Below are 24,203 nucleotides of genomic sequence, written 5' to 3'. Positions count from 1 at the left end.
CCCGTGACGTACGTTTCCTGGGCCTGAATCCCGAATGGCGGCGGAAGGCCGGCGGCGGACTGCGGCCGGCGGCCGGAGGGAGAGGGGCGGGGTGAGGAGAAACTACGCGGTAAAACTACGACTCCCAGAAGGCCCCTGGTGCGCGCCGTCGGCGCGTGCGCATTCCGAAGGCCGGGCACAGGGGAGGCAAGTGCCGGAAGACTTACCCCCGGAGCCACACTGGCGGGAGGCACAGGCGGGTGCCGGTGTGCGCGGAGGCTCCTGCGTGCCTAGCAGTCTCCACCTGCCCAGTGACCATGATAGGTACGTGGGTGCCTGCCAGGTACAGCCTCTCTGCGCCGCCCCGCCGGGCCTCGGCGGACGGGGACCTCCAGGGTGTCCGCCGGGGTCAACTGTCAGTGGCAGGGCGGCAGTGTCCGCCCCTGCTCAGCCCGCGCGGCGGGCTTCCCGGTGCCCGCCGAGGACCAGGAGAATAAGTGTGTGTGTTCTAAGCCCCCACCCCGCCCGTGGTTTGACCGGCTTCCCGCTGGAGACAACTTCTCCGGGGACCCTGGTGTGCGCCTCTGCACCTCCCAAGGTGAAGGCTGGGTCGCGCGTCCCCACCGCGAGCGCACTGCCCTGCCAGACCTGTGGGGGTCGGTGTGCGGGCCCCTCTCGAGCGCCCGGCGTCTCCGTCCCTCCTGGCGCCTTGGTAGCTGTCTTCCAGTTAGGAACAGATTGGGACCCACCGTCTGTAGGACTCTCTATGGGGAAACCCTAGCGAAACATTAAACTCTAGGCTCAAAAGAAATCCCTGCGGATGGATTTAAACGTCTTTCTCCCTCCGGTCTTTCCTTTTAAATCTCTCATTGTAGGTCTGAGATGAAAGAATTAAGAGGAAACAATAACAAGGATTAATTCTTTTCAGAATGAATTCTTATTACTCAACACAAAATGACCTAGGTGCATTTCGGTGACTAAAGCTTTGGAAATGGTTCTTCTAACTGTTTTTAAACACTGTGATGTATAAGGTTAGCAAAGTTTCTCCCTTACAGGGTTGTTAAGCCAAAGTTGTGGGTTTGGGGTTTGGGGGTTTTGTTTTTGGGTTTTTTTTTTTAGCGGTAATCTCTGAAATTAGAGTTAATGCACAGTATGATTAGATACAGTTGTTATTTGGGGATTTGTTATGACAGAGACTTGCTCTAGATTGTGTATGGAAGATTTGGTGAGCCTCTTTGGGGATTATTTTTGATGGGCGCACTTACAAAATACTTTTGAGTACGACGAGCACATCTGAAGTCAAAAGTGGTCTGTCGAGAAAGATGAGAAGTGGATTTTTAAAATATGTAAGTTTGTATGCACTGATAAGCTCGTCAGAAGTCTTTTATTTAGGAAATTAATGTTAAAATGTAAAACATTCTACTTGCTGGGAGAATCATGCCAGTTAACTGACACTGTCTTTGCTGCAATGATAAAACCTAAGGATGCTGTCCAATTTTTCTTACTTTTCGAGCACGTATGACTTCTGATGAATGACTTTTGAAAGTCATCCAATTAAGACATTTTTCTTAGAAATTTTTCATAAAATTTTATGAACCTTTTTTGAGCCTTTTTACGTGACTGCTACATAAAATCTACTTGTAAAAACAACACTGAACTGATTCAGAAAACCAAGTAGAAGAAAATTTTCAAAATCTATCACGTCAGCATTTTACAGGGGGAAAAAGTCTATATTTTATTTTGAAGACAATTGTGCAAATCTTATTTTAATTTAATCTAGTGCATGGATACTTTTAAAAGAAACAAATTTACAGTAAAGCAATATAAAGACAAGAACTTAAGATCTAAAAATCATTACTTAAATCCAAATTATTATCTGATAAATGACTATATAAAAGCTTTGTTAGGATGAGCTATGTTTAGGCGGTTTAGTTTATTTGGGATCCAGGGACACAGAAGGAAAGAGTATGATCTTTGTATTTGATGATTAGACAGTTATTAGTAACTTGTAATTACATGGAGAATATAAGGTGGATTTTAGAAGATGCTTTTCTCATACTCCAGATATTGTTTTTCATAGTGCAAACAAATATGTATCACAACATAAATAGTGAAATCCCTGCCCCCTCCCAAGAAAAGTCCCTCACATGTAAAAACCATGTGGACAATATGCAGTAAATTATTTTATACAATTAGTTGCATTGCCTAATTCGGTCAGTGGGCACATTTTAATAAAAATCTTAATTGCCAATTTTGGATTTGGTTGTGTTGGAGTATGGAAGGGAAGTGAAAGTGGAGGCGACTGAAAATATATCATGGAGTAATGGGTTTCCTGTTTCTGTGACCAAACTTTGGAACCAGGAAAGGTATTAGAGCCTTTTATACCCAGTGATAAGCTGGAGATGAAAATATACATCAATGTATTTCTGGGATTGTTTTTTTCTGTTAAAGACATTGTGGTACTCACAACTTGCCCCTTTCGTTCCTATGCTCTCTTTAATTGCTACACCTTCTTTACTACAAATTGTACTTTTCCACTTTATTTAAAGCTTGGCTTACTTTGAAGAAAAACAAAAAGAGGTAATTTGGTAAAATAGGAATAAAGGAGATTGACTGTTACCTTACTGCCAATAGAATTAGACTTTCTTTTACATTCTTAAAACCTAGGATTCCTTCTTGACACAGAGACTGTCTCAAAAGTACTCCTATTTCTCACTTGGATTATGACTGATAGGTTAAATGCCCTGACCCAGACAGCCATAGAAACATAGTTTAGTTGAAGTTGGCGTTGATGACTTTGAGAAGTTTGGAGAATGACATCAAGATAATGTAAAACGGAATTGAAAGGCCTAAGAAAATTCTACTTAGAAAAATGTGATTTTTGGCATCACGATTAAAAATATATTTCACCCTTTTAAAAATTAGCAATTCCTTTTGTTTAAAATTGAAATTTAGTAGTGATATTTGTGGTATATTCTAACTCCTGTGGAACTGGATTTAGGTATTTCAGTAGTATCAGATGTTAAAATGAACGCATATGTATACAATAACATTGCCAGTATTGAAATTCAAATTCAGTGTCTTACTCTTTAAAGAGATTTTTGATTTAAAAAAAATAATAATTAGAACATAGTCACATCTGTACATTGTTTAACTTAATATCTCTTAGAAAACATACATGTCTGCCTGTGCAACTCCACCCCACCGTAATTCCTGTTACTCTTTTATTTTGTGGATGTACACGAATTATGCAAATACTCTTCAATAAATGAGCATTCATTAGGTTTACAGATTGCTATCATCAGAAATGTTTGTGTTCATATCTTTTTATTTGCATATGTAAGCAAATATGTAAAGTAAAAATCTTATTACAATTTCCGGGTGGATTTTCTAGTCAAAGGATTAGTAGATTTCAAATTTTTGTAGGTATTTCTAAATTTTTCTAAAATAAGTCATCCTATTTTACATTTCTATCCAATACAACAAGGTAGCAAACGTTGCCCTGCTCCTCAGGATTGAAGAATTTCAAAAAGATATCTTCCCCGAGACTGACCTTCTCAGGAGAACACCTACTGGGTTTTTACTCTCTCCCTCCCTTTTTCCATCCCTGCTCAGGTTTAGTTCTTTTGAACGGTGCACCACTGCACAACTGTTCTTGGTGCCTCTGCCGTTGCTGGCAGTGTTTATAAGAATTCCCATTTCTCCCTTGTGTCCCATAAAATATTTCAAGTTTTGCCTTCATGATAAATGAAAACCAGTATATTTTAATTTTTAAAATGAATTTATAAGGAACCCCTCCCCTCACTTCTCATTTTCTATTGTTTTATTTTCATGAAAGCAGATCCAATAATTGAGCACCTGCTGTGTGCCCAGTGCCACTCCAGGTGCCAGGGATACACAAGTGAATAAAATAGAAAAAAAAAAAAAATGCTCTTTCTATCTTGAGTGTACGCTCTCACTTTACTATTTTCCTATAAATCTATATATTTGTTTTAAAACTTACATGTGATGAATTTTAAAGTCTCAGAGTTTATATTTCTAGTTGAAGGTACTGTATACTGGTACTCGCTTTGCCTTTTCAATACTTTTAGATAAAAAGTGACCCTACGTCGAAGTACTCAAGACAGGCTCTGCAAGCTTCTATTTACCATGAGGTACAATTGTGTCATAAAAGAAATTCTACTGAATCTTTGCATAGACGATTTTCTGTAATTATGTACAGTTTTTCTTTGGGTCCAAAGGCTCAGAAATGATGACCTTCTGCCCCTTTCAATTTTGGAACGATTTCTAAGGATTTTTTTGAAGTCCACATTTTTTTGAAACCTCAGAGCTTCATTGCTTGAAAATGATACAATGGAAGTACTTTGTGTTAAGATATGCAGATCCATTTCTACCTCCAAAGCTTCTTTGAAAAATGAGAGAAAAAAAAAAAAAAAAAACTCCTTACTTCGAAATGCTTCATATTCATGAAAGCAGTTTCAATGCAGAATACTCTATTCTGTTAGCTTTTCGTTCTTTGATCAATGAGAATTGTTTCTTACCTGCTGTTTCTTCAGCCTTTAATTGTGGCCCAGCGCTTATTCAGTGTTTCTGTTTTAATTTGCATTTAATGAGCTCATTTTAAAGATTTCTTTGTAGTAACCTGAATGGTTTCTCTCTTAAGTTTTGTAAAATTAAAGAAGGAGATTTATGTGACAGTTGGCTGATTTGTGTTACAGTTCACCTTCCTGGATTATTTACTTCCCCCTATAGGGGAGAGGCTTGCTTAAAAAGAATTGCGGTGATATTATTACATTTCCCCCAGCACCGTATGTCCTAATTATCTGAGCCTTCTACCAGGTTTATTCCAGTATCTGTCTTCACTAAATGGAAACCTTTCTTCTATATGGGTTAACAGGTATTTCGACTCACAATAATGATCTCTGTGTCAATTCTTTCCAAAACTAGATGGTACTAGGTGGTGGTATGCAGGGGAGGTCCAGGTCCGGGGCAAATGTGTGTATATTACCTGTGGGGAGGGGACGCAGGGAACTAGGAGACCGTCTCTCCCCGACGAGTTTGCGGTCTGCTTGGACCGATATGACCTGCATTTGGGGTACCGATTCCCGCCTCTCCCCAACAGAAGCAGAGTAATTACAAAGATATGTGTATATGTTAACGCAGACACGCTACACACATGCACACACATGCAGCAGCACGCCACAACTTTTCGTCTCTTTTGCTCACATCATTAGTCTCTCGTCTTTGCACGTTATTCCTCGCTGCGGTGCGTCTGTGCATCCTGCAAGTTCCATTTCACAGGACACCAACTCTGTGTGAAGTTTTCCTTAAGATCCCCGCCTGTGTGTCAGCTCTCACACTTGTCAGTCTGGAGCCATCAGCTCCTCCTGTAGAATCAACCAAGACTTTAGCAACTGCTGTTGGTCACCTCCTAGTGTGGAAGGTGTACCGGAAGATAAAGGCTTTGCAGTCCTCACTTGTGAGTGCCGTGATCGAGGTTTCTCCAGGGAGGCCCTGGAGGGGGCAGCTCGGAAGCCTGGTGGATCCGCTGTGTCCAGAGGCACTGAAGGACTAGTAGGAGTTCATCTAGCTAGATGAGGGACAGACGTGAGCGGAGGCCCCGCAGGGAGAGGGAAGAGGGGGCTGAAGACCAAGCCGTGGGGCCGAGGGCGGGGGAGCAGGCTGGCACCAGGCTGGAAGGGCGTGGTCTGCAAGCGGGGTCACGGAGGCCAGCTTCGTACTGTAGTGCCCCAGAGGGGTCAGTGAGCCACTGCTCGTGGAAGAGCCTTACGAGCGGATGACATTTCAGAAAGACGTCTGTGGCAGGAGTACAGTGCCCGCGAGCCCAGGGAACCGTTACTGGCTTCTGCTTTCTCCCAAGCAGGAGACCGTCTTCCACTAAGAGAGCCACAGGGTGGCTGCAGGGGAGGAGACATCTTTTGCCAGCATGGCGCCTTTTTTGATGTCCTTAGCTCCTCTCCAATAAAGGGCCATTTTTTCTAACACTAAAAATTGTTCTTATTTTTTTAGAATGTATTAAATGTCTCTCATTGACAGGAAGGTGGTTTTTTGTTTTTGTTTTTTATGTTAGTAAAGCTTAACATTTTTTGTGTGTTCCAAAAATACCCTCTGTGTCCCTCTTTGATGTATGGTACATGATGCTTAGGTCTCTACTTATAGTTTCTTCCGTACATGGAGAGAACACTGTCGCTAAAGCTGAGGTCCTGAGTGACCTAGAATAGTGTACAGAAGGGTTGGTTCCTTTTCCACATCTGCACAACTTAGACACCTGGCCAGGGATGGAGACCATCATCCTTGGACCAGTGTTTGTATTTTTTGATAGTATTGAGAGGTTCCTGATGATTTCTTCAATTTACTTTTCCTGTAAAACTTGCACAGGGTCCCTCATGATGAAGGTTAACATTAGAGCCCTTACCATTGGAAGAAAGAAAAAGCTTTATGTACAATATACAGCAACCTTACGCGTCCCTCAAAACCCTATCAACCCACCCTCATCAAATAAATGGGAAAAAAATACTGATTAGGGAGCTAATATCAGTGTTCCAATTGGGGCAATTGCATTATTTACCTAATCGATGGATGTACCAGTTATTCCTCTTGTTAAACGTTTGTGGAATTTCAGTGCATAAACCAGGTGACCTTAGATGAAGCACTTTGTAACTAAGTAGTGATTTTGTAAGCTCCTTGTGCAGAGTAGATGCATTTTCCAGAACATGGAGAGGTAAGACAGACACCTGAAGCTCGTTCTGTATGAATGGCACAAACAGGACTGAGGTAGTTTGCCTGGGGGGTGGGGGGTGGCAGTGTCCCAGCAGCTCCCTGCACTGCCCCCCCCCCCCCCTTTCTCGGGTCTTATTGTTTTCCCTTTCCATGTTCCCTGAGTTTCTCAGAAGCTGGAATTCTAACATTTCATTCTTCAGCTTGAAGGAGCAGCTGCCGTGTGAATAATTAAGTGGGGAGCTCTTTCCCTGCTTGCTGCTGGATCCCCCAGGGCTTGACTTGGTTGAGGGTCACAGTGAGGTTGAGCCTGGGGACCTCCAGGGTCCCTCCCTGTGCCCTGTGCGGGGAGCGGTCTGCAGTAAACAGGCCCTGTTTCTGCATTTTGCTCTCTGAGGAATCGGGTCCTGGATCTGTTTCATTCCTTGATCCAGAGCTGCGGGGAGTGAGAACTTGTGGCCGGCTAGAGGATTGGGCAACAGTCCGGCACACCGCCTGCAGAAATAAAGGCTGAATAAAATTTCATGCTCTAAGTGCTTCTTTCTGCGCTTGAACTCTGGCGGGAGTTCAAGACGGAGTCCTTCCCAGCTCTGTGGTGTGTCCTTGGGGGGGGGGGGGGTGAGAGGTACAGATTTAAATACAACTGAGGCAGCATTCCCTAAGCTGCTGCTCATCTGAGCTGGCCACCACAAACACCTGGAGCCTGCCCGAGGTAGGCCTTCCCCGTCTGCATAACTATGTGTGACAATATGGAAACATGATTTCCAATGAAGATGCCTGAGATCATAGTATTGGATAGGAATTGTATATATTTTACTGTGCAATTTAGACGTACTTATTGGATACAAACAGGAATATGTAGTGGAGATCTGATACTTGCTTCCCACTCTACAGTTAGGAATTGGTGAGATGCCCAGCCTTTGGATTTCTTCCTGTGCTGTGGTCCTCTCTGGAGCTTTCTTTGTCTTCACTGTCCATTTTTAGGTATGTGTGTGGCACCTGCAGTTTCTCACTACATGCAGAGTTTCTGTCAAATGTATTGGTGTTTTTTCATCGGCTTGATTCCAAAGAATTCACCAAACAGTCTTATTCTCAGTGTCTGATGATCTCAGGCCGGGTGTATGTGCTCGCCTTTATACCCTGGCTGCTTCTGGACACTGCAACACTGCCACACATTTTATAGTTTTACTTTTTTTTTGGGGGGGGGGATTATGGAATAATTTTTATTTGGAAACTAACATATGGGGAACTTCTCTGTTGGGTCCAGTCACTATTGTCACAATTCTTTGTGTATAAATTGATTAAAAATCCTGTCTGGATTTTATCATTTTATGGCCAACAGAATACAAGTTATGCTGGTAAAGTTGCTCAGAGATTAATAGGTGATGCCATTTGAGGTCAGATTTCTGAAGGTGATATGACTTTTTTTTTGTCTTCAAGCAACGATGATGATTAGAATATTACATTATGACCTAAGCCTGATGAGTATATGTGAATTCTTTAATAGTTCAGAAAGATTAAAAAAAAATAATGTAAGAGCTTAGTTACCATAACTGAAAACTAGATAGCATTCTATATGTAACAATTTCAGAAAGTATCCCCCCAAATTATTATCTTTGGATTTGTGGGACTCTTTTGCATAGTAGTTTTCTATGTTTTTCAGGTGGTCAACATTAAGCTTATAATATATTGCAAATACAGAAATGCAATAAATGTTATAAACACAGTGGTAAGGGTTAGACAGATGCATCACCGTTGTAATATATGTAGAACTGATTGTATTTCTGTGACAAATTATGTCAGATAAGTCACTAGTCATAGCATTCAGTAATCTCATGTTCTGATCATAGAAGTAGTGTTTTCTGGAAGACAGAGATTAGCACCATCATTTCACTACTTTTTATACACTTTTGAGGCATGACTCAGTCCTTGTATTAGTTTCCTGTTTGCTGCTGTAGCAAATTATCACACGTCTGGTGGCTTAAAACAACACGGATTTATTCTCTTACAGTTCTGGAGGGCACAAATCCAACCTGAGTTTCAAGGGGCTGAAGTCAGGCGTTAGCAGAACAGCCTCCCACAGCCCTGGCAAAGATTCCTCTTGGACCTGCAGGCTCCTTCCCGGCTCCTGGCTGCTTCACTCCAGTCTCGCTTTCTGCAGCCACATCACGTCTCCTTCTCTGTGGTCAGATCTCCTCTGCCTCCCTCTCATAAGGACACCTGTGATTACATTCCCAAGATCCTTACACTCTCAGGATGTGTAATTTAATTGCATCTGCAAAGTCCATTTGGCCATACAGTCACATTCCCAGGTTTCAGGGACTAGGACTTGGCCATCTTGAGGCGATCCTTTTCAGCTCCCACCATTACCATTAAGGCTTTCCCCATTTGACAGCTGGTTTTGAAGTGTCTTATTATGAACTAAGGAAAGCAGATAGAGGGCGTTGGGTTGACAGTGATACTACTTGATTTTGCCTTTCTGAGGTCATTTAGAGGCAACGTAGTAATGTCACATGTGAGGAATCTAATATTTATTTTGTGGACTAGTTGATGAGGCTGGCCAAGGACATAACTCACTTTTCAAGGTAGTTTTCTCAGGTGGCAAAAGAACATGTGGCTACACTCCAGGACTGAAACAGTGAATTACGGCTGGGTTATTTGCTGTACCAGGCGCTCATTTGTATCCTGTAGAGCAGGGGAAGCTTTGTTATGCTGTTGACAGGAAATATGACTTCACACAACAACACATGATCAGGCAAAGCAGGAGCAAATAACCATTTACTATACATTTTTATTTCTTATTTGCCATTTCACTATGAATGTCAGACACCGAATGCTCCTGTGCAATGATTGAACATTGCACTGCCCTTCCTAAATAATAACTAACCTGGCTTGGTTGAAAATTACACAGAAGTTTTATTTATTTATTTTGTAAAATAATTTTTAAAATTTTTACTACTTGTTATTTTTTGAGAGAGAAAGACAAAGGATCTGAAGTGGGCTCTGTGCTGACCAGCAGAGAACCCGATGTGGGGCTCGAAGTCACAAACTGTGAGACTGTGACCTGCGCTGAAGTCAGATGCTTAATTGACTGAGCCACCCGGGTGCCCGCACAGTTAGAAGTTTTAAGTAAATTCTAGTAAAGTGACGAAGGATAAAAAGAATGAAATTATGGAGCTTGATTTGCTTCATTTTTTAATCAATATGTCAGTATAGAATTTGGTTTCATGAGGCAGTTTTAGCTGAAACATTTGGAAGATACTCAATTACACATTGTACATTAGGAGAAACTCTAAGGGAAATATGGGACACATTTTTAAAATAGATGTAGAAATAGATTTGCAAGAAAAAAAGTTTATTTGGATCGGAAAGAAAGGAAGTAAGAAGATAAACGTTAAATTCAACAAACATTTATTGGGACCTCGTGTTAAAGGGAATGGACGGATACGCGTGGCAAGTCAGCACATCCGAAGGAGGAAGTCACACTCCGGTGAAGGTGTTGTGAAAACCTGCAACAGGGTGATCAGCAGTAAGAGAAGCTCTAATGGAAGTGTGTTGACTTGTCCAGGGGAACCTTCAGAGGAGAGCTTTTGAGCTGGACCTGTGGGGATGAGTGGTCTCCTGAGCAGGCAAATAAAGAGAGTGCATTCCTAACGAAGCAAGATGTGAGGGTTTGCATGCGGAGGCTGTTCTGAGGACGGCGGAGTAGTGGATGGGAGCTCAGAGAAGGAAGGGATGAGGGGTCAGGTGAAGAGGGATAGGGGCCTGCTCAGGACACTTTTCTGTCCTGTGCTGCAGAGTTCAGGTTCTGCTAGGCTGGTCCTGAGGAGCCACTTGGTCTAATTGCCAGGTAGGGGGATGGTCAGATTTAGTTTCAGAAGGGTAACTTTGGCAGCAGGCCACTTTTGGGTCACAGCAGTTATGACAGTACTAATCTGGTCTATTCCGATTTAATGAAGAGCTTCACGTCTGCAACAAATGGACACTCTGTGTCAGATTCCAAGACCCTTTGGGGTGGGGAACCAAATTTGACAGCCGGTAGTGGTCAGTTTTCGGTGCACAAAACTTGATGAATTAGGGCTCTTCTAAGACAGTAGGAAGTGATGGTGTCTGTGGCCGAGTAAGAAGAGAATTCAAATAAAAAAATAAAACTGGTTCGACCTAAGGTAAACACCAAGTCCTTTGCACGGCTTCCTACTTAGGATCTTTAAGCTGTTAGGACAATTAGGTAGGCTTTGATAATCAGAGTGAGCAAATCCTTCTTCAAAAGGTTCGTGTATTTCAGATTATTTTGATGGGATGATTTTCCTGCTAAAGATTAAAGATCTAAGCTCATTTCATCTTAATGTTGTGTGTTTACCTATGTGTTTCATTCTCCGGGGAAGGAATATGCTTGTACTTAATAAATAATTGTTGAATAAGTGGAAGTGTGAATCAAAGGAGAGGAGACCATTGTCTCTTCTCTCCTTTTGTCTTCTCTAACTTCCTGTCCTGTCTGTCGCTGAGAGGTTGAAGTACCTGCTTTGAAGAATCCACTCTCTCCAGATATTTGCCTGGGGGGTGGGGCCTCATCTTATTTAGCTTTGTAACCCCTAAACCAGCATAATCCCAGTAAGTGTTCAAATGGGTGAAAGAATAGAAAAACATAGTCATTATATGGTTTGATTTTGGCATAGACAAAGTACTGTATATTAAAATGTTTCACATTCTGAGAAGAGATTTATTAATTTTAGAGACATCTTAGTCCCATTTTCCTGGGCAAAAACTGGAGCTATTACAGAATGATAACCTGTTTTCTTTCTTTCTTTCTTTCTTTCTTTCTTTCTTTCTTTCTTTCTTTCTTTCTTTCTTTCTTTCCTTCTTTCTTTGTCTTTACTGTTATTTCTCCTTATTGCTTCTCTGATGCTGCTCTTGGAGGGAAGCCATTCTGTTATTTTAATTCTGGAATTAGCTGGGATTTTCAAGTGGTTACTCTCTGCAGGATGTTTAGAGTGTAAATCACATGGATGCATTGTTTCTTTTCCACCCATAGCTTTTAATTTTACAACAAACACGGACCCCAGTGCTTCACTGGGGTCTGTGTTTACTTGTTTCCCTAATGCAGCTTTTCTCCATGGAATACTCTCAGTAGAAACATATGCTCAAAGCTTCAAAGTAATTACAATATCACTAAAAGCTTCATAATCACATTACTGAAACTAAATGTCAAAAAATTTGATTTTCCTTGATCTAATCATTTCAATTTAATTTTAGGCTCCTGCATGATTGATTGAGGAAACCTGGCAGGCCAAAGTCAAGGAGAGTTTATAATGCCTAAAGCCTTGCTCAGACAACTTCAAGGCAATCTAATTTGGGTAGGAATTCATTTTAATTATTCTGAGGGATTCTCTTTAAATGGGAAAAATAGATTCGTTTTCATGCTCTTAGTGTTTGACCTGCTCTGATGTCATCCATACAGTTTTCTGTCTGGAGTCTGCACCCCACCCCCCATCTCCCCACCAGCCCTGCTATACAAAGACCCTAGAGGATACAAAGGTCCCAGCTCTGAAACAAAGACTTGGAGGTGGATTTTTTTTTTTCATAATTGTTCTAAAAGTGTTATTATATTTCGTGTTATTTATAAGACAGGTTGAAAATTTAACCTTTTTTTTTTTTTTTTTTTTTAAATTATGGAGCGTTTTGAAGTATTTGTGTCTCTCTGCAGTGAGCAAGCACAACCCCAGCAGTCTCCACATCAGGCATTTATTCTGCCTGCACATAATTGAATAACAGGAAACCCTGGCAGCATCACTTATCCATGAGGACACAGAGCATTATGAATAAACATATCTACCTTTTCCTCATGGCTCACAGGGGCGGAGAAATGGTCATCCATCAAATTCATGTCTGTGGCTGTTCTCAAAAACCATTTATTTTTATTTTTAATGAATTATGGAGACAAGTGAATATGAAATTACTTTCTCAGCTTGTGGATTTTCCTAATTTTTAGCACAGTTTGTTGTAATCCTATACATTACAAAGCAGTAAATCTGGAATGTTTACTGGTCACATTTGCTACTTCGCCTGAAGTCTGGATATAACTCTGAGGGAATCTGGTGCTGACATTTATAATTCTGCTTCTGAATTGTTATTTCATCCTCCTTCTCAAGTTCTTTGTTTTAGTTTGCTTTTAGCAGTGACTAATAGCCAATAGACCGATCTTTTGCAGTAATCGTGCACAAATTGTTCTGTGACATTTGGGTCTGTTTATTAAATTTCTGAAGGTGAATTTTGAATCCTAAATGCTTCGCATTTGTGGGAGTTTTGACAATGGAAAATAAAATTACCTTTCTTAACTGTTTTTATTCCCTGCATCGTGCGTACTTTCCTGCTTTTCCTCCCCTTTGGCAGAAACCTAATGTTATAAACAATGGTCTTTTTGCTATTTTTCTGCACCCAAGAGGGTAGGGTTATTGTTTGTTTGGTTGATCGATTGGTGGATGGATCGATCAACTAATGGCACTTTTGAAAATCAGGCTTGGAATTAAAATACATTGTCCATGGCTAGTAACACTCCATATTCATTCCCTTCCTGTCCAGGGCGTATCCCAAATCACTCTTTTGCCTCAACTAGAGTATAACGATATCTCATATACTCAGTGTCTCCTCTCCACATTATCATGTAGTACAATGGTAGTACCAGTTCCCCTTCGTAGGGACTTTGTGCTGGGGGAACTGGAACTGCAGGGAAGAATTTCAGCTTTATGTGGAGGCCCCGTAGGAGAATCCATAGTTTTAGGTTCTCGGAGATAAGGAAGTGATCCCCGTTTTACCTTCATACATTAATGATTTTCTCTTGCTTTCATCAGACAGTCTAGGATGAGTAGCTTCAACTTTAGGACATCTATGTCGGTTTATATTTGAGCATTAACTATGGAAATGGTTGCCTGAACTGGGCTTTATATCAGATATCATAGGTGGTTCAAGCCAGGGATGAGCTTACTGGGTCTGGGAGTTGATTTTTAGTCTACTTGCAAATTAATAACTAGCCTGCTAATGTATCATGGATGCTGTCAGAAGACACAAGACTCACAGGTCAGAGAAGAAGGACTTTATTACTCACGACACAGCAAATTGCTTAAGTGTTTTCGTATTTACACCAATTTCCTTTGCCTCCAAATCCCGTGAGTGTGCTGTGCTTTGGCCCATATGGATGCCATGCATACAGTGGGTTTGCATTGCAGATGAGGACCATTTATTGAGCTTGAAGCATCTGCCACTTTTATAGCAAGCAGTAAGCAAATCTTTTCCTTGAGGGTAAACATTACCTTATTTCTTAAGGTTATTGGATGCGTAAGCAACCCTGAGAAATGGCCCAGGTAAAGAGAGAAATTGAGACCACACATGGGTCCACTTAGCAAGACACATAGGGGAGTGTGAGTCCGAAGAAAACTCTCTTCCAATACCCAGCAGTTTTAATACACTGTTTTGTGATGAATTTTCATATGAGTATGCCACGCCTTGGTCACTCTGATGAATTGGACCAACAGAGACTTGGACCAAATCTATTCAACTTGTCTCATATAGCATTTAATTCAAGCTGTGATCAATAGGATCCCCAGTGGCAGGATGAAGCCAACTTGCAATATCGACCCTACCTCCATCTGTCCCCACTCTGTCAGTGTCTCTGACTCAGCCTAATGTGACTAGATCCCAAGAGGAGACCAGTAGGGCTTAATTATTATCGAATCTATTATTTATTATGACCCATACAAGGAAGTTTGGAAAAACATTGCCAATAATAATAACAGGGGCAATAGATGGTCCAGAAAGTAACCCTCATGCCCAGTGGAGAGCTGTTGCATACTCCACTCTCTCCCACAGAGAGAGCACAGGTCACTCTAGTTTGAAATTTGCTGCTACCTGGGATTTGGATCACTGTTCCACTGGTTTCATTAAGCCACATACACAGTATTCTGAGTAGCTGCAGCCTTGATTGCCATGCATGGCACCACCTAAGGCTGCCTTGGAATCTGGACAAGCTTATGGATTTGTATCCATCAGTTTGAAACAAGATTGTGCCAGTCTGGGAGTTTGCACAGGTATGAGAGGAGGGCCGTGTTTTGGAGCTGCTGTTGATGTCATTGGGCACAGCAGAGCAGTTCAGGAACAGCCATATCCATGTGACATTTTCTGTCTTTGTAGCCCATGGATGGGAATGACAGGCTTAGAAGTGTGTTAGTGAGTCAGATTGCCAGTCACCACTGCTGCTTGACTCATGTGGGTCATATGACTGTTTTGCCAGATTGATGCACTGGATATAGAGGATTAAGAGAGTATTAATCACACCCACTCGAACCTCTTGGGATGTGACGTGATCCCTCCTGGTTGCCAGATTTGTTGCTGTTCCTCCACAGCCATGGGATTGGTTATGTCCCTTTCCAGTAGCTATAACTTTATCTTTAACTTTATCTTTCCTCCAGTCCTTTTGTTAAATGCAGATGGGATAAGGGCATATTTATACAATTTACAGAGACTCTCCACGCCCACCACTTTGCCCCTTGTGGAGATACTTGGTGAGCAGTGTACTCAACTCAGTAACCCAAATGGTCATTATCTCCACAATCTAGGACCAATGTCACTCCAACACAGATATCCAGTGGCTGAACCAAATTTATATTTGAATCTTCTAGGACCCCTTTTGATTGGGCTTCCACTTAGAGGGCATATCAGTTATCCTGGCTTGGGGTTCCTGTTAGGGGAAAGAAAAATGCATCATGCCTAGGAATGGTCAGGGAGAAATCTCAGTTTTTCACCATAAGTCCATGTAAGTCCTTACCCTTTCTGGGGATGGCTACATCTAGTGACCAAACTACCTTACTACCAAACTACCAAACTACCAAACTACCAAACTACTCCTGGGTAGATCAGGAGGTGATGAGACAGGTAGAATCAGAAATCTTTTTGAATTGATTTTTAAAGTCCATTTTACCTCTAAGTAATGACAGGAACTTGAGGATGATAAAGGTCATGAAATGTCTATTGATCACTTTGACTACTGGCCTCACCACTGGGTGGTCTTTATGGCAAAAGACATACCACTGTCAGACTAAAGATAGTATGGCAAAGTTAAGAACATGACGCCATTTAGTTTCAAGAGCCACAGTGGTATGACCAAAGTCAGCTGATTAGACAGTAAAGTAAAAACAAACAAACAAACAAACAAACAAACCAAAATCCCAGCTATTGACAATGGTAAAGCATTAGGGTTATCCTAAAATGGGAGACAAAGGTTTGATGTAGTCACTTTGCTGGGAGTGGACATGGCAAACATGGCCTCCTTCTCTGCGAGACAAATGGGCCAACTTGTGTCAGGAGTCACAAGTCTGATCTGCAGTCATAGCTTCTGCATCAGAAATACCTTCACTTTGTTCTCATCCATGATGGTGGATATGCTGCCATCTCTAGCATTGGGACCCAACGATGGGTCCCAATAGTGAAGGCAATGATCTGGGCAGCACGGGCTTGGACAACAGCTTGATCCCAGTGGGTCTCATGAGAGAACAGACCCTTACCCCAAACGTCTACATCAGTGACCCAGACTGGTCAGCAGCCACAATTTATTTCTACAGTATGTGCTTCTACATAGAGAGGTTCATTAATCTGCCAGTCTATAGTTTTTTAGTTTGTAGACAAGACAAGTATCTAGGCCATTGGCAGTTGCCCAAGAGTCTATAAAAATATAAAATTCCTGGTCCTCAGGTGCATTGTCTAAGACAACAGTGACAACTTTTCATTAAGACTATTGTGTGACTGGTGACTGGTCCTTACTACAGCTGGTCTTCCAGGCCTGTCATTGGGGCTGGATAGCTGCTGCTTAGAGGAACCATGCACTTTTTAACTTAGCCAAGCCATCAGTGAACTTGGCCTGTCAGTGAACTTGAAAGGAACCTTTGTGAGCCCTGTTGGACCAGCAGCTGTGTTTCAGGTGGTGGAACGGAAAATCTAGTTTTCTCCAAAGGAGTAGCTGCCTTTTTTTTTTAATGTAAAGATGAGATGGTGCTAGGGCTAGACCAGCTCTACTCTTGAATATACCATTTCTGTTTGACTAGCAAGGCCTGTTATTCCCATCTCATTAGTTGTTGAGTCCAGGGAGACCAAATGACAGTGAGAACGTTGGGTGTTCATTTTTCACAAGAGCTTTAGTTGCGTGTTAATAGCTACTTGTTTAAAAAAAGTAAAAGGATGGACTTTGTGGTTCCATTGAGAAGGCGATGACCAGGAAATAACCTCTCTATGGGCAGCAGTTCCTGAACATGAAAACCCCTTCTGACATGGGAACTGTGAAGGGCAGATGTGTAACACATCAATTCTGATTATACAGTCAGAGATGGAAACCACCACAACAGCACACTGAATTAGCCCGGAGGTTCTTTTCACAAGATTATCTCAGCCTCCTTTCTCTACTGAGAAGCACCAAACCCCAACAGCTGGATTCAGTGCCCTTCTGTCCATGGGAATAGGTAGGGTGGAACTTGGGTTCCTGTATCCAACAGAGCCATAAACTTTGGGTCCTTTTCTTCCCCATCTACTAGGACCAGTGTGTATGGCTTTCAGTACCTTTTGGGGACAGAGAGACCTTGGACCCACCCTAATCATCTTTCTCCTTAAAGCACCTAAAGTCAGAGTAGAGGGGAAGGCAAGCATCAGGTAATGGAGAGGGAGACAACTCTTTCATGTCAATAAACAAGGCACACTTGCTTTTGGTTCCAAGCAGCTGCCCAGTTAGTGCTCAACAAAAAGAACTTCTAATGTTGTTGGTCCTCCCAAAGACCATCAGTAACGAGGTCATCATTACAGACACCATTGTACAGCATTGAGAAATCCTTGACTCAGTACCCACACATATACTGCCTTTCTCCTAGGCTGAAGGCCTAGCTGTCCCACGGTCACGATGACCTCCCTTCCTCCCCTGGGTACAGGTGAATGAATGAGCAACGACCAAGGTACCATTGCTATAGCTTGTCTCAATCCTGCCTTCTTTCAGGCCCACTAATGGGCAGGACAGTGGGGATCCTTATTCCCCCCCCTTACCCCTCCCTTTGATGAGAGCATTCGCTTGTAGATTCTGGTGAGCTTTTTCATATCCCCAAACCCAACTTATGAGCCCTTTTCTTTCTTTCAGAAAGCTATGTTTCTCTCAGTATTCCTCCCTTTGCCCCAACTATCTGGTCTGGGACTTGATGTTACCCTACTGACAAACTATTAATTTAGCGAGTACTATTTCATGGTTGCTGGCCCAGAAATAAGACTTCTGGGTCAGAGACAAAGGATGTGAATACTAAGGTAAAACCAGCAGCATGAGTATCAGCATATTGGTATCAGTTGCCTTGCTCCCGAATCCCATGGTCCAGATGATGGCTGTATACGCAGTGAGTTTGCATTGCAACTGAGAATCTTTGAGCTGGGGGAAGTCACTGCCATAAGCAAGCAGTAATCAAGCCTGCTTTGTCTAGGAGAGGCTGCCTTATCTCTTATCTGCAAAAGCAATTCTGAGAAATGGCCCAGGTGAAAAAGCAGTCAGGCCCTTGTAGTCTTGGCATGCTCTATAGGATATTTAGGATGTAAGAGGCCTGGGGCAGCCTGCTCTCCCAGCAAGGCTTAGCTCTTTTTTGCTTCTCCTTCATGCTGTATCAGAACAGACAGGCATTGTTAGTTCCGAAGCTGCCCAGAATGGGGTCGGACCCATGGCAAAGGCCATTAGAGTTTTGGCTTTTGGGTTAATGAAATAATAGCTATTTTCAAAGTTGGGGAGCTTCTGAGTGTAGAAAGATGACAATTTCATATTTCATTTAATGTTTCATCACTGTTTAGACAATGTCATAAAGTCCTATTTGGTTGTTTCTAAGGAAATCACCTCTCCTGCCCATTTCCAATTTATTGAAATGTAAAATTGTCTTGCTTTGTTATTTGCTTTTCTCTACTACTTAGGGACATTTTATTTTATATTAACTTTACAAAGGATAATTAAAGATATGATTTCCACTTTTTTTATCTTTCCTTGCAGACTCTTTTCAGTTTGTTTTCTGGTCGTAATTAGGGCATAAAACTTGTAGGTTTCTAGTGTGTGTGTGTGTGTGTGTGTGTGTGTGTGTGTGTGTATCCTTTCTCAAGTGTTCATACCATAAAGACTTATTCAGTTTTCTTAGGGCACAGCTGGGTGGAGTCACCAAGAATGTAAAAAAATTAAATATAGTAATATATTTTTTTAGAGTTTCTAGTTTTTAAATATGCTTTGCTTTTGTGTTTGTCCTATCTGAACCCATAAATACATTTTGAAAATTAAATTGATTCTTTCTTTGGGATATCCTCCCTTTCAGAAAGAGAATGTATGACAAAAAAAATTGTGATGCTCATTCCTTTATGTGGCAGTGAAATCAACTATTTGTGATTTTTCTCAAAATAAATTCAGAGGTAACCAGGCAAAACTGAAATATTTTTTATTTTAGTACTTCATGTGGAATAATCTTCCTAGAAATGTATTCCTTTCTCTTGACATGGTAAACACGTGGACTGAACATTATTGTATATTGCCTTGTTCAGAGAGTGTCTTATATTCTCTTAGAATCATCAGTTGTCGTTGAATATTATAGGTGTAAACAAAGAAAAGTAGGTTAAGTTGGGTACCTAATGATCCCATAACTTAACTGGAATTCTTTTAGTTTTGTTTAATAAGTAATATATTTCTATGTTGCATATCCTGAGAATGAGGCTGCTAGATGCCTTTTCCGTCGTACATGCGTATAAGGATTATCTTGACTTTTGTCCTGGTAGTCATTATTTATACCTGGATAGGGAAAATTTTGCTTTCCTAGTTAGGAAGCATTTTTTTTTTTTTTTTTTTTAAATGTAACTTTACAGTATTTTTGTTTTTAATGTTTATTTATTTTTGAGACAGAGAGAGACACAGCATGAATGGGGGAGGGTCAGAGAGAGAGGGAGACACAGAATCCGAAACGGGCTCCAGGCTCTGAGCCGTCAGCACAGAGCCCGACGCGGGGCTCGAACCCACAGACTGCGAGATCGTGACCTGAGCTGAAGTCGGACGCTTAACCGACTGAGCCACCCAGGCGCCCCAGGAAGCATTTTTTATGTTCATCGGAAGCTTCTGGGAAATGAACTTCTTAGTACAATTGCCTAGCTGTTTTTCTTGAAATAATTTTATGTAGAAAAATCTCTTTGAAATTCTTGATCCAAGGATAAAATTTTCTGGATTACTTTTCTCTGTGACAGCAAAGTAAAGTAACTTGCTTCCACACATATAAATTCCACCAAGTATGATCAGTAGATTAATATAACATTTAGTTCTTGCTGTACTTTTGAGGATTTAGTTGTGTGTGTGTACGAGTGATGGATTCTCTTTTTGTTTTGCAAATAGAAGCGAAACTTACGGAGGGAAAAATAGTGCCAAGTGTTCATTGGGAGCTCATGTTGTGTGTTGTGTTTTAAGCGCTGTACCCACATCACGCCATATAATCTTCCCAACCTTCCGTGACGCTGTATGGTCCCCATGGTACTGGGAGGATACAGAAGCTCCGAGGTATCAGCTCACTTATCCATGGTTATGGGGGTGGCTGGCGGAGCGAGGGTACCGTCCAGGCGGGGAGGCCTCGAGGCTTCTGCTCTTGGACAACAGACCCTGCTGCCCAAGCTTTGGGCCAGACTTTCCTTAATTTCCTCTGTTCTCTTCCCATGGCTCTCCTCTCCTTCCTGATAGCACCCTCCTCCCTGCCTTCTGCATCAGCTTAGAGGCTAAAATAGCAGATGAAGCTAAAAAGTTTCTGTGACTTATAACAATTTCCTCCAGAATTATCTTGTTGAAAGTAAACAGCCCATCTGGCTTCTCTTTTCACAGAGCAGAACTCCTAAGTGAGCTTTGTGACTGGAGCTGGCTGAGTTCCACGCGGGGCGGCTGCTGGCCCTCGGGAGATTAGCTCAATCTGTTTCTTCTATTTCTAATAAAGGAAAAGAGTTCCTTCATTTGCCTCTTTAATTCATTGCTTGAATTTTATGTCCTTCTTTTTCACAATAGTAGCTTTCCTGCTGTGGTCTTTTTTGTCCTTATATGCATACAGGTAAACTGGAAACTACATCATAAAGACATTTTTGGTACAAGGACACTGCAATGAAATAACATGAAAACTCGTATTTTAAGGCCATCGCTTGAGGTTGTTAGCTGTGGGACTCCCATGGATTAGCAGGGACTGGAGGGGACGATTGAGAAGCTGTGTTTCTGCTGCTGCCTTCGGTACCTGCTCTCTGAATAAGCATGAGCATTTACTGCTTGGCTCTAGAATCCGCAGGAGTCGAACCACTAAGCCCTGCACAACCTGTGAGCTTACCTCTAAGTACCTTAATTTAGCTCCCTGCGTTTCCTTCTGACAAGCAGCAGGGATGATCCCTCTGGCCCTGATAATTACCTTCCCACAGGGCAGGCTGAGGGTTACAGAGTAGCACCGAAAAAGGGAACCTGGATTTTCCCTGGCCAAGGGAATAATTTGATTCTTTCTGTGTCTCTGAGCAGATAAGAATCTTGTAAACGTTACAGACTGTTCAATGTGTTTTGTAATTTTTGATTTTCTTTTTAGAACCAGGTTTCAAGTCATCACACAGTGTTTGATGATGATTTTCCACGACTGACAGGCTGTTCTCCAAGTCTCCTAATTTTGAGGAAAGAGTTCGAAACGGCCAGCTCTTTGCCTCCTAAAGGCCTGATAGTGCTCGCCATATGTCAATTCAGAGATGGGATATCTAGATTTTATACTGGGAACATGTCTCCTAAAAGAAGTGCCGTCAGTTCCCACTTGATTAACGGCTCTTCTGATGTCAGCAGTGGGGATTCGAATATTTGGACTGAGCCCGCAGTGTGGGATGTGAGTCTAGAGAATTGCAAGTGCAAAGGGTATAGCCAAACAGCTGTGTCTAAAATCGTGTTCTTCTGAGGGAGCAAGGAGATCTCCAGGGGCATCACTTGAAGAGCTGAGCAGAGGAGAAGACAGTTTAAGACCTCCTGGTCTTTCTGTACTGCACATGCACCCCACGCCCCACTATAAGCGCCTCGCTAGTGCTTTTCTGCCATCGGACTGGCTCGTGGAGGGCTACCATCACAGACGTTAAGAAAGTTAGAAGGGCCAATTTCCAGAACTTCTTACAAACGTCTTGTATTTTAACAGTTTCATTTTTGTGCTAAAGATAACAAATTGAAAGCGAAAAAGGAACATTACCTACAAAGTAATATGTGAAGTACATTTTTGCCTTTGAAACTCTGCGGTTCTCAGTATGTTTTTTATTTTTCAATATGAATCTCTATGTACTTGGTAAATGCAATAAAATTATCGGAGAGAGTTTAAGGCTGGTTAATGCAAGTACTATTTCTCTTGTACATCTTTTTAATATAAATAAAATATGAATTCCTTTTGCTTTACAATTCAAATGTGACCATCTTTGAACACCTGCCGACGCGAGATTCCATCAGGCTCGTTCATATGCAGTAACTAATTTAATAACTCTCAAGAAATAGTTCTCATAATCCCTATATGCAGATGAGGAAGTCCGACCTTTTCTTTTCTATTCAGTACACATTTATGTTTACTCATGAATATTCATAAATAACATTGACAGCAGTTTCTTAGCCAATTATGGTTTAAGAAGTCAGGTTTAACTCTGCACATTTGGACCTCAGAAGTCATTTTACCTAGAAACATTTTAAGGGGTCAGCTTAGCAAAATAGTCCAGTGAGCTTTGATGCCTGGTTTAAATATGACTAAAGGGCCTAGAACGGTCTGAGGTTTTCGTGTTGTCTGAATTATGTGATTGGAAACCTCAGATGGAAGACTGAAGCTGGGAAGTGGACTAGTGAAGTTCTAGCTTCATTCCTGGTGTTCCATCGAGGCACCCAGGGGAAAAGTGGCAGGGTTGTACCTGGGGAGGAATGCAGTCCAGAGGCCTTGGTTCCCTAAAGGAATGTCAAGGCCCTTTGTTTCTGCAGAACACCTCCCTGGGTGGACATTCTGGTTGCAGCCTGCTGCCCTCCCCCCATGTCTGGTGGCACTGGGCCCCGTGTGCCTGGGTGGAGCGCCTACCATTTTGGGCGGGCACCTTAGTTCTGAGCGTCTTCACGCTCTGCTCTCACTGTTTCAGTCTCAGGGTGAAGCTCTTCAGATTCCGCACCCCCCCCCCCGCCCCCATGCTAAGGAAAGGATACTAGGTCAGGGGGGTGCATCTGCATCCCAAATTTATCCACCCCCAGGCTCTCTTAAATAAGGCACCTAGTAACAAAGCAGTACCCCCCTTTCTCCCAGGGCTATCTGTGGCCTCCAGACAGAAGGACCACATCCGCTGTGAGCCATTGCATTCCAGCCTCTGCGAGAGTGCTGGCATAAAACTGACTCTTGAGGGTAATGAATCCATGAAGGGATGACTGAACTTGATCTAACACCTCCACATTCTACCGACAGAAAAATAACCAGAAAACATTTGCCACCACAGTGTGCCTGCATTCTGCATCCCAGTCCTCTTAGTTCATGGTCAGGCCCCACCCACTGCCATTTATGTGCCTGGGACAGGAGCCTCCCTGGTCAGTGAGCTCCAGCATCTGCAAAGCAGGGATAATGTTTGTTTTACCTCTTTGGATGTCTTGAGGATTAAATAGAAAGTTCTTCTTCTTCTTTTAAAGTTTATTATTTTAAGAGAGAGAGAGAGAGAGAGAGAGAGAGGGTGTGCAAGTGGGAGATGGGCAGAGAGAGGGAGAGAGAGAGAGTCCCAAGCAGCTCAGAGCCCTATGCAGTGCTTGAACTCATGAACCGTAATGTGACCTGAGCTGAAATCAAGGGTTGGACACTTAACCGACTGATCCCCTCAGGTGCCCCTAAGAATGTAGAAAGTTCTTAGGCAGTGCCTGCAACATCCTGAAGCTAGACAGTTGGCATATGTGAAAGATACAGAAAAACAAAAGTAAATTAGAGCTGGTCTGTATTATGTTCATCTGCACAGCTCTGCTGCTGAGAATGTTTCTCTTGAATGTTTCACTTTTCCAGGTGTTTAGAAATATAAATTTGTGGTGCCTGGGTGGCTCAGTCGGTTGAGCGTCCGACTTCAGCTCAGGTCACGATCTCACGGACCGTGAGTTCGAGCCCCGCGTCAGGCTCTGGGCTGATGGCTCAGAGCCTGGAGCCTGCTTCCAGTTCTGTGTCTCCCTCTCTCTCTGCCCCTCCCCCGTTCATGCTCTGTCTCTCTCTGTCTCAAAAATAAATAAATGTTAAAAAAAAAAATTTTTAAAAAATAAAAATAAAAAAAAAAGAAATATAAATTTGTTTTTATCCACAGGATTTAAGACACAGAATTGAACACTGTAGGTATGAGTTCACATAAAGTAGAGTCAAAGTATGAATATAAAATGTTAAAGTTCAATGTGGTAAAGATAACATTTTTATAAGTTTTTTACATGT

At 42.1% G+C, this 24,203-nt stretch overlaps 2 protein-coding genes and 1 long non-coding RNA gene across 5 annotated transcripts in view; 2 read left to right on the top strand and 1 right to left on the bottom strand.

Annotated features, from left to right (window-relative positions):
* PACRG (parkin coregulated) overlaps window positions 1-5,818 on the bottom strand; it is a 514,426-nt gene extending 508,608 nt beyond the window's left edge. Inside the window, exons 1-2 of one of the 2 annotated variants that reach the window (XM_042940255.1) lie at window positions 5,457-5,818; window positions 5,206-5,366 (exon numbers count right to left, since the gene is read on the bottom strand). In XM_042940255.1, the coding sequence (XP_042796189.1) occupies window positions 5,206-5,259 (54 nt within the window). In that variant the 5' untranslated portion in view covers window positions 5,260-5,366; window positions 5,457-5,818. Of the gene's footprint in view, window positions 1-5,205 lie in introns of both variants that reach the window. The other variant, XM_042940254.1, reaches the window with a different exon arrangement.
* The window catches only part of PRKN (parkin RBR E3 ubiquitin protein ligase), a 1,339,251-nt gene continuing 1,315,076 nt past the window's right edge, over window positions 29-24,203 (top strand). For both annotated transcript variants that reach the window (XM_042940251.1, XM_042940250.1), the window contains exon 1: window positions 29-303. In XM_042940251.1, the coding sequence (XP_042796185.1) occupies window positions 297-303 (7 nt within the window). In that variant the 5' untranslated portion in view covers window positions 29-296. The remainder of the gene's footprint in view (window positions 304-24,203) is intronic.
* Window positions 7,315-23,381, top strand: LOC122220580. The gene is made up of 4 exons (XR_006202938.1): window positions 7,315-7,701; window positions 8,729-8,902; window positions 11,971-12,071; window positions 21,345-23,381. It is a non-coding gene; the product is annotated as an uncharacterized LOC122220580 (long non-coding RNA).

This window comes from Panthera leo, chromosome B2, assembly GCF_018350215.1.
Source record: "Panthera leo isolate Ple1 chromosome B2, P.leo_Ple1_pat1.1, whole genome shotgun sequence".
In the NCBI taxonomy this organism is placed as follows: domain Eukaryota; kingdom Metazoa; phylum Chordata; class Mammalia; order Carnivora; family Felidae; genus Panthera; species Panthera leo.
Note: the sequence above shows the minus strand (reverse complement) of the source record. Positions and strands in the feature narration are given on the sequence as shown.